The following is a 16,661-nucleotide window of genomic DNA, read 5'->3' as shown; positions in this document are numbered from 1 at the left end:
TAACAGTTCAGTTCCGTCTTTAGCTCAAAATTCTTACTTTACTGCACCTTCAACATCTTCAAAGTAGTTGCAGATTATAGTTTGTTACTGAAACAAGACTTACGGTTAGCTATCAATTAAAAGCACCTGTGCTGCCTTAATTTTAAAGATCACTTCTGTTTAGAGAGATGTTCACTGTTTTGGGTGAGTAAGGTCTGCTGTTTAGGCTTGGGGTTTTTTTTTCCCCAGACTACATCCAAATAGCAAAAGCTTCAACCTGCTACTCTGACTTGTGAAAATAATATCTCAAACCCAAACCAATGAGCACTTTCCTTTATTTGCCAAACTCTGAAGAACTGCAACTTGTGACTGTGTGAAATATATACTTCATTCAAAGAAACAGGGAAAGCAGCTTTCAAATGTACAGTGAAATAGAGTCCCAGTTGCGGACCATGTTGTACAGTTTACATTTCACCGTGGTGTCATGGAGAACTTGATATAATCTCTATATACACATTTTTAAACACTGTACTCTTGAACTTCATTTGAAGCCTTGTAGTGAAGTACTGTAAGCCTTCACACAGTTTTCACAAATGGAGGCAGACACTGGAACCTGTGACAGGATCCCAGTCCACCGGTATCTCCAGAACCCAACTCCATTAGCAGAGGACTGCAATCATTCCACACCAAACACCCAAACAGCTTTTCCAGCAGAAACAGACTTTCTTTATCCACACCAGCATAAAACTGGTCTCTTCACAGCTACACCAAAGCTACTTTGAGATACCATCATTCATAACGGTTCTTCAAGCTAAAGCTGGAAAATCCTCAGGATCATCAGGATTTGGAGCAACAAGCTGCACCTATAAAGTAAGAAAGGAAGCTTTATAAAAATGAATGAGTTTCAAAAGCATCTGACAGCTATGTAGATGTACTTTACCCTGAAAAGGGTTCATTCTTCTATTAAAGTTAAATGCTTTGTATCCATCACTATCACAGAAATGCTAAGCATTTTTCTCAGAAGTTATGACTACTGTAATTTCTTCAGTGTGAATGTATTTATAATGCTGATCTACTGCCTGGGGAGGACCAGAAGATCACAAATTCTGCAGCACTGAAGAAAAAAAAATAAAGCAATCTCACCCAAAATACTGTCATTTTTCAGAAGCTGCATTATTATCTTTTTACATCCTAAGTCTACTGCACATATTGTAGTTTTAAACTCTATGCTCTGTTACTATAAAGAGCCTTTTTCATTCAGATGAAACAAATGCATCAAATCACTTCCATATCATTCTGTAAGTTCCCAACCTTAAAGTATTTTATTCATACTAGACAGAAGTAAACTGAGACCTTCAGTTAGTATGAAGAATAAAGATGTCATTTTTCAGTGCGCAAATGCCTTTTTTTTTTGAGAAAAAGATCAGTGGAAGGTTTTTTTTAAAATGGTTATATTGAACACTTGTATCATTCTGTAGGATGCTGTAGGACTCTGTCTTCATCTGTAGGATCCCAGATTTACTGATCTCATGCTCAGTAATCAAAGTACTATTACTGTACTATACTGAATTTTTTTTGTAAGGGATATAAGCCTTTAGTAATTTTAATTACTTCCCAATTTATATCAAAACTCATTGCAGAAACAAACCTTCATTGCATCCTTTCCTCTAGTTACCACTACAGCAACGAGTAATCAGACCTTTTGAAATTTTTGTGTTAAGAGTTGTGAGCCTGAACTGGTATTTAATTTTAAGTAACATGACATGGGTCAGGAACTCAAAATAACCAGGCCAACATACTATGAGGCGGGAATTAGAAACAAGTCTGTCACTACAGAAATCAGTAACTCCTCACAAAAGGGGATGGGACACACAAACACACACACACACCCCCAACAACCAAAAAAAATCTCTAAGCAAACAACAACAAAACCCATAAAAACCATTACCACTACTTCTGGTCGAGGTCCTGTCTCCTCAACTCGTCTGCCACGACCACGACCACCTCGTGCTCCTCTTGATCCACGGCCAGGGCGAGGAAGACTCCCAAAATTAATATCCAGCTGAGATGTTATGTCATTCACTGGTCTTCGAAAGACATGAGAATCATCTTCAAAGTCTTCTTTTTGCAACTAAAACCAAGATCTGGTTAAAGCCTATAGCTTCCATGTACAACTTTCTCTCCCCCCCCGCTCTCCCCCCCCGATACATATACACACACACTTGTATTACTGACTAAGCAGCAGATAAATCAAGATGACATCCGGAATAGAACACAGGCCTTAACTTGCACAGGGTTTTAACAGAGGCGAGGCAACTGTAGCTTCCCAGATGCCTGGGATAGTTCTTTGTTGGCTCAGAGGCCTGGCAAGAAAGTCTTCTGTACCAGCTCCGTAACACTGAAGAGGTTATCATCTACAAGGTTTTCTAAGGGACTAGAGAATCAGGCTTAAGCTACTTACTCCTACAATTATCTTCAACTAATGGTTAGAAGGCCAGAGTAAAGCACAGTATTTGGCTACTAACCGATCTATTAGTCTATTTGTCTGCAGCTATGAGATTACTGTTGTTTTAACTCTGTGTATTCCTAGTAGCTAGTGTATGTAAGACTATTTCCCATCATAATTTTAATGTGCACTGTAGTAATGATAACGTACGTGTAAACTCATCCCATACAGTGATGAATCACTTATTTTATTCAATGTCTAATACAGGGATTTGACTTGTCCATGTTATGCAGTTCCTGTACCTCCTAGTCTATGTTCATTTTGACAAGGTCCCTTGATACTGCCAGCCAAGAAACTTTATGGGCAAAAAGAACAGAAACTTGCATACACACTTTACATACTCTCTTCAGAGCTTGTGAAAGATATTCTCCCCACCCCTACCACCATCTCCCTCAGAGAAGGAAGAGGGGATAATGGCAACTGTGACCACCAAAAGCCATGCGAAAATGGACGCAGGCCACTGCAGTATTAGCATCTGTCCCTGGAAGCACTCCATGACCTAAAGTGATTAAGGCTTAAAAAGCTTCAAGTTTTGATGTTAATATTATAACTAGACAAAGGATATGATGTGTATTCATACATGCATGCAGACCTTAAGGATCAAAATTCCATCATGCTAGACTGCAAGTATATGCACATACTTCTGTGACCCCCAAAATCTGAAATCTAAGTAAGCAAGAATCTGTGAAAGAAGCCTCCCCTCTCTCCCCAATCACATCAATAAACTAAAAGTTCTCCCTGAAATGTCAATCCCAGTAATCTGGTGGAATAAAAGTTAGGGAAAAGCCCAGGGGAAAGCACATTACTATAGAACAAGCTCTCCAGAGTTACTTCTAAGAAGCAGGACCCTAAAACTGAAAAAGAAAAAAAATCATATATTCCAAGTGCACAATGAAAGCTGGGATCCAGCACAGACGAGAAATAGGATACTTGGCATCCAGACTAACAGATACCAAAACCCGAGTTTAATATATACATGCAAGTGTGTACTGGCAAGTAACCTAAACAGGATTCAAAGTTAGGATAAGAAGTGTTCAGCAAACGAAGTTTCTCTAGCAGCTTCACCAAAGATCTACATAGGTGGCAGCAGCAAGGACACAGGTTTTATATTGCTAAGACTGAGCCACAAGGTAGAACAACTTGATATATTATGTATTTGCACACAAAATAGGGGTGATGATCTGAGAGAAGAAAATGAACAGATGGTAAGTTTAAAGCAAGTTTTGGCGCACATATGTGATTACAGTAACAAAGCTTAGATACTGATTTCTAGTCTGTTCAGATTATACTAAAACTAGCAGAAAAAGAATAGAGACAGTTTCCTAACCCTGGGCATAAAGCAGAGTTTACAGAATTCCTGAGGCAATGCTTACATCATCGCTATATTTTGACTTGTGAATCACCACTGCTTTGGAAGGAACAGTGGATTCTGGCTTCCGGATGTTGAATTCAGGCTTTGGTCGATTCTGTTGCTGAAGATTTTTCCACTCATCTAACGTCATTTCTTGAACTACTTCTTCCATTGGCTCTCCTTCAGCAATTCTAAAGGTTTATAGTTGTAAAGTAAAAACCATTAGCTTGCAACATGCCAGGATGAACAAGAACACTAATCTCTAAAGCAAGGATACTAAACAAAACATTTGGAATGTTTCTCACCAAATTACTATCCTCGATTTCCCTTACTCCCCACAGTAACTTGATGTGCAAGTTTTACATTAGTGTAAGTTGGAAAATATACTTATGGCCTATTTGAAATTAGTTGTATGAACAAATGCTGTCTCCAGCCTCCTGCAGTAAGTTCTACTATTATCCAGTCTCATCGTAAGTTCAAGCACTTTGGATTCTAAACAGAACCAGTCCGTCATTTGAGCCGGCATATTCTCAACTCTACTGTTTAATAGTGAATCTATTCCTAGCAAATATAGCCATAGTAAAAAAAAAAAGCATGCTGAGTGGTTTTAGAACACCCCAACTGCATGGTTTTATTGACTTGTACTGCAGGATGACAATATGAGACGGATTCGTGTTTCACTGCAGCTTTCAGTCATCAAAAAGACACGATGATCACACCATGGGATCTTCTAGGTAATTACTAATATTTCCTTTGTTAATTGCACAAGATGCTTCTTTTATTTGTTTTGTCAGATGTAGTAGCACACAAGGAGACAGTATTTATCACCCGGCAAAGCCAGACTAATCCTAGTCCAGTTTTAATTTGTCACAAAGTACAATAAAGATGATATGTTCAAGGAAAACATATGGAGTACGTCAGAGTCTGCCTTGCATATTTTTGAACAGTAAAGACAGAAGTCCAAGGCTTTATGTCTGCATTCATAAGACAAGATACATAAGACAAAACTAAAGATTCTCTCATCACTGCTTGACTACTCTTCTGCCACTTTGCTGATGCTAACCAAGACCAACCTGCCTAGGACTAGCAGCTATTAGAGTACACTACAGGTGTACCTAATGATATTTGCAGAAAGCTATTCCCTACTAAGCAGCATCACATGCAGGGAGCACAACTCACTTCATCACCATAACTGTTTGCAGCAGAAACAAGTCAAATACCATGAACCACAGGAAAACCTGCACTGATTACTCCCAGACACTTGACAAACCATTTCTCCCTTCTCCCACACAAAACTGTTAGGCATTGCAATAGCAGTCGAAGTTGGTTAAGTATTTCCCCAACATTGATTTTTCCAGAAAACCCTTTCACTAGGTCCCTTCTGGTAGGAGAACTATGGATTTGTTTTTCCTCACTCAATTGCAGTTCCAAGTCGTCTTCTACCAAATGCTGATGATTTTTCCAATGTAAATATACAACTGATTAGATGCAAGTTCAAAATTTATTTTATCATGGAAAGATGCAGAGTCAAATGACAGTGAACTGTGCATTTTGTTTTTGAAGTTGTACAAGCACCCCATCAGAACACACATTTGTTGGGAATGTTCTGTATATTTTAGAACTAGCCTAAATAGGAACAGGCCTGCTCCCGCTTCCTACTTGATCTTGCAGAGAACCATTCTACTTCTTGCCAGTCAAAATTATACAATACTTTCCTGAAGCACCCAGCATATGACAGGTAGAAGCAGAACCGAACAGTAAGACAGCCCTTAATTTTGGTTCTAGGATGAGCACCGTTTTAAACACACCTCACAGTAAAAGTACATAAAAAATACGAAAGTCCTGTACTATATGCCTGCCTTCTGACATGCCTTCATGCCCTGTTATTTTGAAAATTCCAGCTATATCAACCAGAAGTTAAAGTTAAAAGACTGGTAAGCAGTTTGTAGTTCCATACTGATTAAGAAGATCTGAAACTATATTAGAAGGACTGTTAAGAAAAAAATTAACCAGTTTACTGAGTTAAATAAAAACTATACTGGCGAAAGATGCAGCTACTTCTGGAAAAACACCAATGGATACTATTCCATGTGTAAGAGCATTAAGAACCAACTGCACCCCAAACATTTCAATTTGTTGTCTTCAAGAGTAAGAAGCCAGATAATTTTTGATCAATTATCTGAAGCTTCAGTTTTGGGAATAGGTGTTGGAAAAAACAAGACTAGTTGCAAGCACCCAGAGGAAGAAAAAAACAGAAAGTAAACTAATAAAAAGGGGGTCTATTAAATTGGTTTCATTTCTTCCTAAGCCACTACCTCAGGACAGAATCAGTAAATTGCATATCTGAACTTCAGGAAGTCTTTTGTCCTCCTCTCCCATTAAGTTACCACCACGTTAGGGAGACATCGTTTCAGTCCTTGGCAAGAAGCTGTAGAAAGATACAGAACTGGTTGCAACAAGTGCTTGAGAAGTAGCTATCAATCTTTCAATTTGCAAAAGAAAAACAAGCATTTGAGTGAAGCTTTAAGGCCAGCTCTGTGTACTTATCCACAGTGTAATACATAATACATTTAGTGCATTTTCATGGCACAAAGCTTGCGAAAGAAAAGGGCAATAGCGCAAGCGTTCAAGAACACTGAAGGACTGACCAGTGGTATGAGATGCTAAAGAGACAAAGCAAGTGATTTGAGAACAACCAACTAAAACAACCACCACCAGGATGTCCCAAGGACAAGCAAAAGTACGTACTCTCACGTAAAAGTATCAGCCGCCCAAACACAGAAAGAACCACCAGCAAGACAGAAGCTTTTAAGGAGGGTCCCCAACCGCCTGCAAACCATGCAAGAGTATTGCAGGTAACCCAGTCAAGCTGAACTTCAGATCAACAGCATTTGTCCCTTCTGCAACAGTGTACTATTATAAGACAACACATAAACAGTTTTGTTTGGAACATGTCACTGCTGGTCAGGTGGAACAAGGTCTCAACTGAGTAATGTCTTCTATGTGGGAACAGGTAGAAAGTCCAGAATAGAACTGCAAGACAGCTATGAGATCTAAAATATGTGATCTACATAGGAAGCCTTTAAAGAGATGCTGAGGAGGAAACATACATAATGCTAAAAAAGAAAGCAAATTTTGCATATCCATGATGTTAAGGCAAGAGACTCAGGAGAAAAAGAACAAACACAGTAGTTTCTATTTTCAAAGTATTGGAAAGACCATCAAGGGACATTGAAATCTCTCTCAGTAGAGGACATTAAAATCAACTAGACAGGTACAAGAAGCAGCACAGGTAAGGCTGGTCATGCCTTGGGTCAGCAAGACCCCTTTCAGATCTAAATTTCTGTGATCATAGACAACACGAGGTCATTCCACTACACAGCAACTTGACCTCTCAAAAAAGCAATCATAGGTATAACTGTTTGTGTTTTCAACTGCAAAGTACAGTTTGATTTTTACTCCAAAGTATGGTTTCAACTGCTAGATTATTAGCAGTACAAATTTGTTTTAGGATGCTGAGAGTCCCAAGGGGAAACACCTCCCATGAGCGAAGCACAGCAACAAGAACCTGTATATCACATTTTGGACAGAGACTCGATTGTAGCAGGTTATTTTGGGCAACAAGCCTGCATGGAAGAGCACTGTGCATTACTTTCTACCTTCTAACCTTACGCAGTTTTCGTAACTGCTTGGTGTGCATTTTCATTAATCAAGTTAATAAGTTCCTTGGCACACCAACAATCATGCTTACAAAATATTGCCAGACACCTAAGCATGGCCTCTGGACATGAACAAACTGAGTTCACAATGCAAGTACCTACCAAAACACCAAGTGGAAGCCTTCAGTAATGGTTCCTACTGCTTCAGTGTTTTCAATGGATGACCATAACCCTCTAGCTATTCCTTGTTTACTGTGCTTACCTTTCTTGCAGGAACTGCTCTATGTGAACACATTAATACGCAGAAGAAATGCAAATGGCAAAGAATGGCATTCAGCTCAGTTGTTCAGCTGTTATTTTCATATCATTAAAAATAACAATAGTGGGTCTTTTTCAGATTAGTTTTTGTATTATTCAGCTGCACAAAGCAAATTTTTATTCAACTTTTATCAAGAAATCAAATGACATGAACCTTTCCTATTAAAAAAAGCACTTTCAGGAGCATTACCACCAGCTACAGCAAAATTCAAAGTTAAACAAGGTAAGACCAAGTGATACCTGTACAAGTTAAATATAGAAGAAAAACACTGAACCAAATACCTATAAAGATCTGGCCTGGTCTACGGATAGTTTTATGTCACTATTAAAAAAACAAAACAAAAAAACAAGCAAGAGAGGTAAATAGCTTAGCAAATGTGAAGACAAATTCTGAAAGCTTCCTATTAAATGACCAGAAGAATACCAAAACAGAAGAAAGTCCTGTGTGAAGAAATGGAAGAAAACCCCACAGAATAAATACTAACTCTGCAAATACCTTTCATAGGAATTGATTAGACTACGTGTCATACTGAATAAAAAGAAAAATTTATTCATTTGAATTACCAGTCAACACAAGTGTGTTACATTGTTCAGACTGTGAAGACAAGTTCAACAGACAGCAGCTGTAAGGAAACCTTATGCTGCTGTACTACTTACATATTTTATACTTATTACTTGCAGCAAAAAACCCACAACTATTAGCAGTTGGGATGCTATAAACAGAGATAGATATTGTTGACACACTCAAGGAAATTTGAAGATATGGAAAGAAATAACCTGATTTATATTATAGAAGTATTAAAGAAACTCTTGCCCTGCAATACTTTGCAAATGGAAGCTCAAGAACAGCAATGTGGACACAGTCCTGAAGGCAAGACCCCATAAGTTACAGAAGCCCACAGAAGTCTTTCCAGAGTTGCACTGAAATTAGCCAGTACCACACCAGAAAGCTGTACATTACCTCCACCCAGACAGATCACTCCCAACTTCCAGCAATATCTTTTTTTTTTCTTTTAAATGGGAACAGTTACAACGGGAAAGAGAATGAGAGAAGAAACAAACCCAAGTTTTCCATCTCTTCCTCAATACAAGCACACAACTGCAATAAAGCAGTAGAAAAGAAATTGATTCCTTGGAGTCACTGCATTTAAGAGTCAAAATGAGAACAATCATAGCAGTAGCTTAAGCAAACACACACCCCTACACCCTCAATACTGAGGCTTTAGCAAAAGCAGAAGGTAGCCTAGCTAGAATCTTTTGCTGGTGTATGTATGTTACTTGCCAGAAGACAGCAACTCTGGAGAGCAGGGGCAACCTAAGCATACAAGACCTTAAAATACTTTCTGAAGCCTGAAAACCATATCCCACCAGCTTTTGCTTTTAAATATTAGAAGAGCAACAAAAATAATACCACCTTGTTAAGGTGTATGCCATACAACCATCCCTAATTACCTAGGCACTATTTGCACAATAGTGCAAATCTTCTATTTTAAAATACATAGAGTCACCAAGCTGACACTACCCCCAAAGGTAAATGCAATGAGGTATATGTAATTCATATCTTGTAGACAGATTTGTGAGTCTTCAGGACAATATTTACTGCACTGAGTACATGATGCAGAATTTTGTACTTGTAGGTTACTTGCATTTTTGACTCTTACGGATTTCAGTGGACTATTCCTAAATTAAGCTTTTTTTAAAAACACAAAGAGCAGTAAAATCTCCAGAAGGGCTCACAGTCTGACCGAATACCTAGTAACCTCTGAGAAAGGGAAAAGAATTAGAGACAACTGGCAGGTTCTGTCAGATACCTTTGCTGCTACATATGCTTCTCAGGCCTTACACGCTACAAGGAACTCATGTCAGGACACATGTACCAAGAACTTGAATTGGAGTAGAAAGAAATATAAGTCTGAAACAAGTAAAGGTACCAGTAGTTGACGAAAAAAGCTGAATAACTGTTCTCATATTTAGCTAACACAGTGCATTTTTGACAGTTTGTCTACACTACCCATCTAAGTTAGTCTAGAAACAGTTTTCTGGAAATCCAATCGTAGTCATTCAATTTCAGAGACAGATTTCCCCATGTATACACACCTCTAGCTATATGTTAAAAGATCATTTAAAGTTAAAAGAATTAAAGCTATATCAACTCAACTTCTTACAGGGTTATACAACCTGAACATAAAACAGGTTTTATAGTCTAGTCAGCTTTATAATTAAGAAATGAACCAAGGCCACTAATAACTGGAGCTGCATCATTAGGTAAAAAAAGGCTTCATAGCAAGCTAATCTCTTTGTAGCAGAAGAGAAGGCCGACATATTGCACTGACCTCTTTCACTCTTTACGAGATATTCACCATATGCTATTTGATTATTCTTTAAACTTGGACAAGATTGTTCAGTTACTTTTTCTTAAGCCAGTGTTTATTTGCTGTGAAGTCAAGTCTCACTGGACACTGATAAGAATGAAAGCCAGAAGACAAGGGGCAGATTTCTGTATCAATTTCCCTACTTCTAAGGCTCACCGCAAGACCATTTCCAGCAAGTTTTTCAAGTTCTGCAGAGTCCCTTCATGAATAGATGACAACTGCCTGGTATTAGTGATTGATGAACACTGACTTAGAGAATTTTATCGTAGTGTATTTTAATTGTGTTTGTACGATTGCGTAGGCACCTTGAATATCTTTTTCTCATAGAGAACTTCAGAAAGCAGGGTAGTTTTTACAAATTAGCCAAGTTAAAAAGGTAACAGACAACATATAGCTCCTCCTTAAGTTATCACCAAGTCTTAGGAATGTAAGCATCACTGGGCAATTAAATGCAATCTGCAGCTGTATAAACCGAGCTTTACTTAGAATTAGGGATGCATTTTCTTGACTCACAAATTTAAAAATAGAAAAGCTTTGTCTATATAGGTGCACTAGCAAAACTTCACAGTTCACATTTCAAGTGTGCCTCCCAAAACAAGTATATCAGTAACAGTCAATTATTTTCTTTGCATTTAGGAAGAAAATATTTTAGTCAGACTATACTTGTTCAGAGGCTCTCCTTCAGATGCCCCTGGCTGCTCAGCTGCTTCTGCTTCTTCCATAGGAGCAGTCTGTTCCATCCCACTAAAACAGTAAACAAAAAAAGCACGAAGTCTTCATGAGTCACATTGGAAAAAAACCTTGGAGATCAATACATCACTTTTTTCCAGAACTCCTTGGGAGGGGAAAAAATAGAGAAGAAAAACTCCAGGATCATAAGCAGAAAGTAGACCTACTAAGTGACTAGTTGAGCGACTAACAAAATGAGAAGTATTAGGAAAATACGACTTCTATGTACTTTTAATCAAAAAAAGTGAAAAGCATGCATGAAGACAAAATAATTAAATCGTGAATACTAATACCAGTACTTGATTAAAGTGTATCACTGATGTTTGGGTTTGCCTTTTTGTTTCAACTATTAAAATGGTAAAATTCATACTCCAAGTTCATATTTTCTGTAACACGGACATTAGTTCACTGTCAAATGAGAGCAGTAGCATACTTACTTTCATTCCACTGGTAGGCATACATATGTAAAATTAACATCTTCTAGCTTCGATGTATCACTGAGCACAATTAAGGCACAGACATGCTTTTAGAATTGTTTAAATAACTCCAATTTAATGTCACTTCTACCACAAAGACCACACCACAAGAAAGCGTTGATATCTCATGTTTCTATCATAAGTTCCGATGCTACTGAACTGAAAAAACCTAACTAAGGAGAATAAATGAGGGATCTTAAATTTCTTGTACGTTACGAAGTTCACACAACCTTCTCTGACATCCTGCAGAAGCTAGTTTTGTGCTTTTGGTCAGATAGTTTTGTGCTATCAGCTCAGAACTATGTTAACCTAGCTGATTCTTTGTTTTGAAGAGCCGGAATACCTAACCAATCTTTTACTTTTAGTATGAAATATTGTAGAAGAGATAAAGTTAGTACAACCTTTCAGAAGAACTTGGAATATCAAGCCCCAAGCCATAAAGGCTATATTTTTCAACCTTTTAGCCAGATTGCCTGAATCCACGATCTAAGTTTTAAAAATAAAATTTTATTTTTAAAACAATTTTGTGAATGACTCTGTACATGGCCAAAGATGTTTGCTGTAAGTTCAAAGCACTGCCCTTCCTCTGTCCTTTATCAGCCTTCAATTAAAGAGTTCTAGATGCATATAAGAACAAAGCTACTGGAAAGAGCACCATATTGCTAGGTGCAAAGAATGGACAAAAGCTGACATTTCCAGTGAGCTTTCTGCACATCTGAACAGAAACCGGTAAGAGAAATACAGAATTTAATTGAAAATTCCCAATTTTTTTAAATCTAACCATTAATAAGCCATCACATTCTGTTACTGATCCTCCTGTGCACTTTAAATCTATTTCAGTGCTACAGTCAGCTAAGTATTACCTCCAGAGCCACACTGAATTGTATTACAGCTTTGCAATTTAGAAATTATACATAAAACTTGAAAGACTGGACTTTAAGCCCACTAACAGAATTTCAATTGACATTTTGTAGTAATGCCATTCAGAGTCCCACTTACTTGACTATTGAGAAAAGCCGTAACTTATTTCAGTTAAAAGACGGCTTGGCCCCAGTCAAAAGATTTTGGCAGTCTTAATTGAAGAAACATCACCATGCTTTTGCCACAATTTAATCTCACCAACATGAAGGACATGAGTTCAGAAAACTGTAAAACTATGTTCATCATAACATTAATAGAAAGCAAGGCTTACTTTCATTCCACTGGTAGGCATACATATGTAAAATTAACATCTTCTAGCTTCGATGTATCACTGAGCACAATTAAGGCACAGACATGCTTTTAGAATTGTTTAAATAACTCCAATTTAACTGTAAAACTATGTTCATCATAACATTAGTAGAAAGCAAGGCTTATAAAGCTCAGAACGGACATGAAACTGATGAACAGAAAATGATGATCTAAGGTGGGCCACAGAAAATTATGATCTATGGTGGGCACAGATGTATGTTGTACCTTGTATCACCTTTAACTGTTCCCCAGTTGCGAGCCCCACCTCCACCCTTTTTGTCATCTGCTTTCATTCCTCTAGAAAAAGAATGAGTGAGTTTAGGATATTTTTTTCATTAGGACCTCAAACTAAAACCAGTACTGACTTTTTGCCAGCCAACTTGGATATAGAAGAAAGGAACAGAATACTTAAGAGACACCACTACAGTGCTGACTATTGTTTACTTGTACACCAAGTAAGAAGTAGTACACAGAACACTTACATTTTATCATTCCCACTTTGTCTTTCAAATTCCCGTTTTCCTCTCTGTTCAAAGCCATCAAAACTTCTATTTATTCCACCACCTCTTCCTCTACCTCGCATTCCACCTCTTCCTCCGCCACGACCTCTTATTGGCCTTTCACGGTCTAATCTTTCAATTGGTCTAAAAAGAAGATTTCTGGTCAGATTTTTGTTCCTACAGAGCAGTTAACAAGGAGAAAAAAAAACTTGTATGGTTGTATTTGTGCAGCTGTGAGAGACATCAGTATATGAGAGCTACTGTACAATTTTTAGAGTGCATCTTTACACACCACACAGTACAGTTGTATTAGTTTTGTCATTAAAAATAGGCATAAACTGAATTCAGGGGGAATTATTACAGATAACAGGAATAGAAAGTTCAGGTGTTTATTGATAACACTGAAAACATTACAGAAGTTAAATACAACACTATAAAACTGTCAAATCTTCAGCAACTTTATAAGGCAATAGCTCCACAGTCTAAACCCAGATTTATATGCAACTGCTAAAAATTTCAGGGAACTTACTAAGTACCAACTATTGTGATGTAAAGTAAGAACAGCCATGCTCTCAAGCATTAAAGGTTTAGGTGGAATTTTCTAGTACTTACAGAAAAAGCAAAACTGATATGCATTCCCTGTCCAAGCAGGAAATAGTATGAAAAAGGTTTATTTTCAGCTTGAACAGTAAAATTCATTCAACTTGGAACCTGCACCACATGTTCTGCAAAGCGTGGTATGCAAGCTCAGAAATGAACATTTATGTTGCAGACTAGGGGTTATGTTTTCAGATCTTTACACTCTTCAGTTTTGCCTTATATTTCTAAGATTTAACAAAACTGCTCCAAATCAATCTGCAAGGAAGCTGAAATTACAGCTCTGACAGGCATGAACTAAGTCATCTTGCAACAAACCTACACACTAATAATGCCACGATGCCTTCAAGTCACGTCTGGCTACAGATCTGTTCTAAGAAGGTTAAGCCTTCCCCTTCCCACCCCTGTGCAGATTCTCTGTGAGGCACCTTACTTCTCCCTGTATGATACATACCTTTCCACCGTGAATTCTGCTTGTCTTTCTGTCTCATAGGAACGGTATTCCCTGAAAGATGGTCTCCATTCAGTTTTGTCTTGTTTCACCTCTGCTCCTCTGTTATTGAATCCTTGCTGTTCTCCCCGCTTAGGTGCTCGCTTCTGGCCTACACACACACACAGAGATTACTAACAGTTTAATAACTGAATTGCAGTTACCAAACTACTGACTGAGTTGATTACACCTTACAGTCTTCTGCTTTACCCTCTTCAATCCCAAGTCCACCAAAATATTAAAAGCATTTACAGTTAATGTTGCCAGACACTGTCTGTTTTAAAGACATCTACTTACTTTCCCTTCTGTATTGATGAACCTGCCTCAGGCAAAAATACTACGGGTGTTGACACACAGACATTTCCAGAAAAAACAGGCTAAAGAAAAATCTCATTTTGCTCGCATTAAGTCACAGAAATGGACAACAAAAACTCTCTCTCTCACATTCTCTCAAAGATCTTGCTAGTGTAATACAGGACAAGGCAGAGAAACTTCAATGGAAGATATGAATTGCAAGATGGCTGCATGATTGAAAAATCAAGAAGGAGGACCGTTAAGAGACAGGCATTAGTTGTTGATCATGAGACAACCCACCTCCTGCCAGATGAGCTGAATTTAGAAGTCTGAGCCTGCACCTCTGCTTTAAGCTCACGGCTATGGTATTCAACAGCCAGAAGAGGGTCACCTCCTATTACAGTTCCATGGAGGAGAGGACCATTCACCAACACTACAAGTCACTGAGTTTAAGTAGCAGAAACCAAAGCAGTAAGTACAAAGGATCCAACACCACTAATTGATTCTAGAATGTCAACATGTCAAGATAAAACATATTTAAGCTTTTTGGGGCTTTGTTCAGCTGCTGTCGGTGTTAAGGAGGAGCAGGCTGGGCAGCATGAATGCACAGAAATTGTGTATTATAAGAGAGAATATATTGAGGTTATCCACTCAACCCATATACATCTAGCATAAGATTAAAGTTCATTATGTGCTTCCTTCCCCATTTTCCCAAATTCTGTGCTCTATTTAGGACAAAGTTCTCCAGAAGCAAGCAACCCTTTTGTCTGCTAGGCCCCTATACTTACACTATTGGCTGAAAAAGGTGTTGGTTTAGGTCAGTCAAGCAAGGAACTACAGAAACACTGCACTCAGACCAATGAAACTGAGCTATTCTTTCCACAAGAAGCACACCTGTGTAATGCTGAGCAAGTTACTGAACTCACACTAGTGGACAAGTGACAGTCAGGGCTACTGTGCCTCTGTTGCTAGCACATAGAGAAAAAAGCTTATTCTATGTCACAATATTAAGATACAAATTAATTCAGAGCTCCACAGAAATGCCCGTATAAGATGATCTCTGATCAAAGTTTAGGTGGCAAGCATGAAGTCTGTAATATCATCTTTAAAAAGAAAACTTCAAAGAACTATCCACTTGGTGAATAAGGTAGAAGAGTGGTAAATAAAGCCTTTTGCTATGCAGTAAGGACAGTTGTGTCTATACACATAAGACAGTTTTATTTGTGCTGCAGAAGCAACCCTAGCTTTGGTTTTCTTTAAACGACAAACTACTTGACAGAATATATTCCACTACTTCTCTCTTCTCAAGATATGGAGTTCCTCGATCCTTAGAGCAGCAAGCATGCTTGTGTCCCAAAAATTATGGTGTAATCTCTGGATAAAGGACAACTTTTGAAATCAGTTTCTGAGTAAGCTTTTCCAACCAGGATGCTTTAATAATAAGCAAAATTATAAAGAATACAGAATTGTACATGCTGTTGGGAAACATGTCTGCTGCATGCACATCTCAACTACACCACCAACTATACAAATGTTAATTCCAAACTGGAATCTTGCTGTGAAAAAAGTGACTACTTATTTCTGACCTCATTTTTACTTATTTTGTTTGGATCTGAATGCACAACTGCAATACAAGAGTGCATTTTTATTTATTTTTGAGCCTCTCACTTGCTATCAGAAACATCAGTTATTCTAAACAGAGTAACTTGGCAAGAGACCACCTTCCCTACTTACTTAGTATCAACCTCAATTTCACCTTCAGGTTCAAAGACCTCCTTAGAACTAGTAAAGCAATGCCAAAAAATGCAAGAGTAATTTTAAAAAGATTGTCTCTGGTTCTGTTACCCAGTACCACTTAGAAGTACTTCAAAAGAAGTCTTCTTGCCAGATATGCCAGTGTATTGCATGTCACTAGCACTGACCATGCTAGACAAAGCAGTCAGCTCTACTCTAATTTCAGTGCAAGGCTATTTCATTTGGATTCTCACAGGTGGCTATAATTACTGCAGATGGATTTTACATACTAAAAAGATTATTTGTGGCACTTATTACCTGTATAAAAACATTTTTAACTGGTTTGACAGACATGCAGCAGTGCATTAAAACAGTAGGCAGCAACTACACCTCTCTAGTAAGCCGAGTCACCCTCAGGGCAGAAGC

General features: G+C 38.0%; 1 protein-coding gene across 1 annotated transcript; it reads right to left on the bottom strand.

The window, feature by feature from the left end:
• Positions 1–295: 295 nt before the first annotated feature.
• Positions 296–16,426, bottom strand: HABP4 (hyaluronan binding protein 4). Its single transcript, XM_009328199.1, has 7 exons — positions 16,354–16,426; positions 14,172–14,319; positions 13,103–13,264; positions 10,849–10,929; positions 3,859–4,027; positions 1,928–2,110; positions 296–842 (listed from the first exon to the last, which is right to left on the bottom strand). The coding sequence occupies exons 1-7, from the start codon at positions 16,424–16,426 to the stop codon at positions 786–788; spliced, it is 873 nt and encodes a 290-aa protein (XP_009326474.1). The 3' UTR covers positions 296–785.
• Positions 16,427–16,661: the final 235 nt, after the last annotated feature.

The sequence above is a fragment of the Pygoscelis adeliae genome, unplaced genomic scaffold, assembly GCF_000699105.1.
Source record: "Pygoscelis adeliae isolate BGI_AS28 unplaced genomic scaffold, ASM69910v1 Scaffold45, whole genome shotgun sequence".
Taxonomy (NCBI): Eukaryota; Metazoa; Chordata; class Aves; order Sphenisciformes; family Spheniscidae; genus Pygoscelis; species Pygoscelis adeliae.
This window is presented reverse-complemented; position numbering and strand designations above follow the sequence as displayed.

Excerpts from the sequence above, each read along its gene's own strand:
- HABP4 (XM_009328199.1), bottom strand. The coding sequence starts at position 16,426 with ATGGTCAGTGCTAGTGACATGCAATACACTGGCATATCTGGCAAGAAG. Across the intron at positions 13,265-14,171 it reads GCAGAATTCACGGTGGAAAG|ACCAATTGAAAGATTAGACC; the intron begins GTATGTATCATA and ends TCTTCTTTTTAG. Across the intron at positions 10,930-13,102 it reads CAAAGTGGGAATGATAAAAT|TGGGATGGAACAGACTGCTC; the intron begins GTAAGTGTTCTG and ends TTACTGTTTTAG.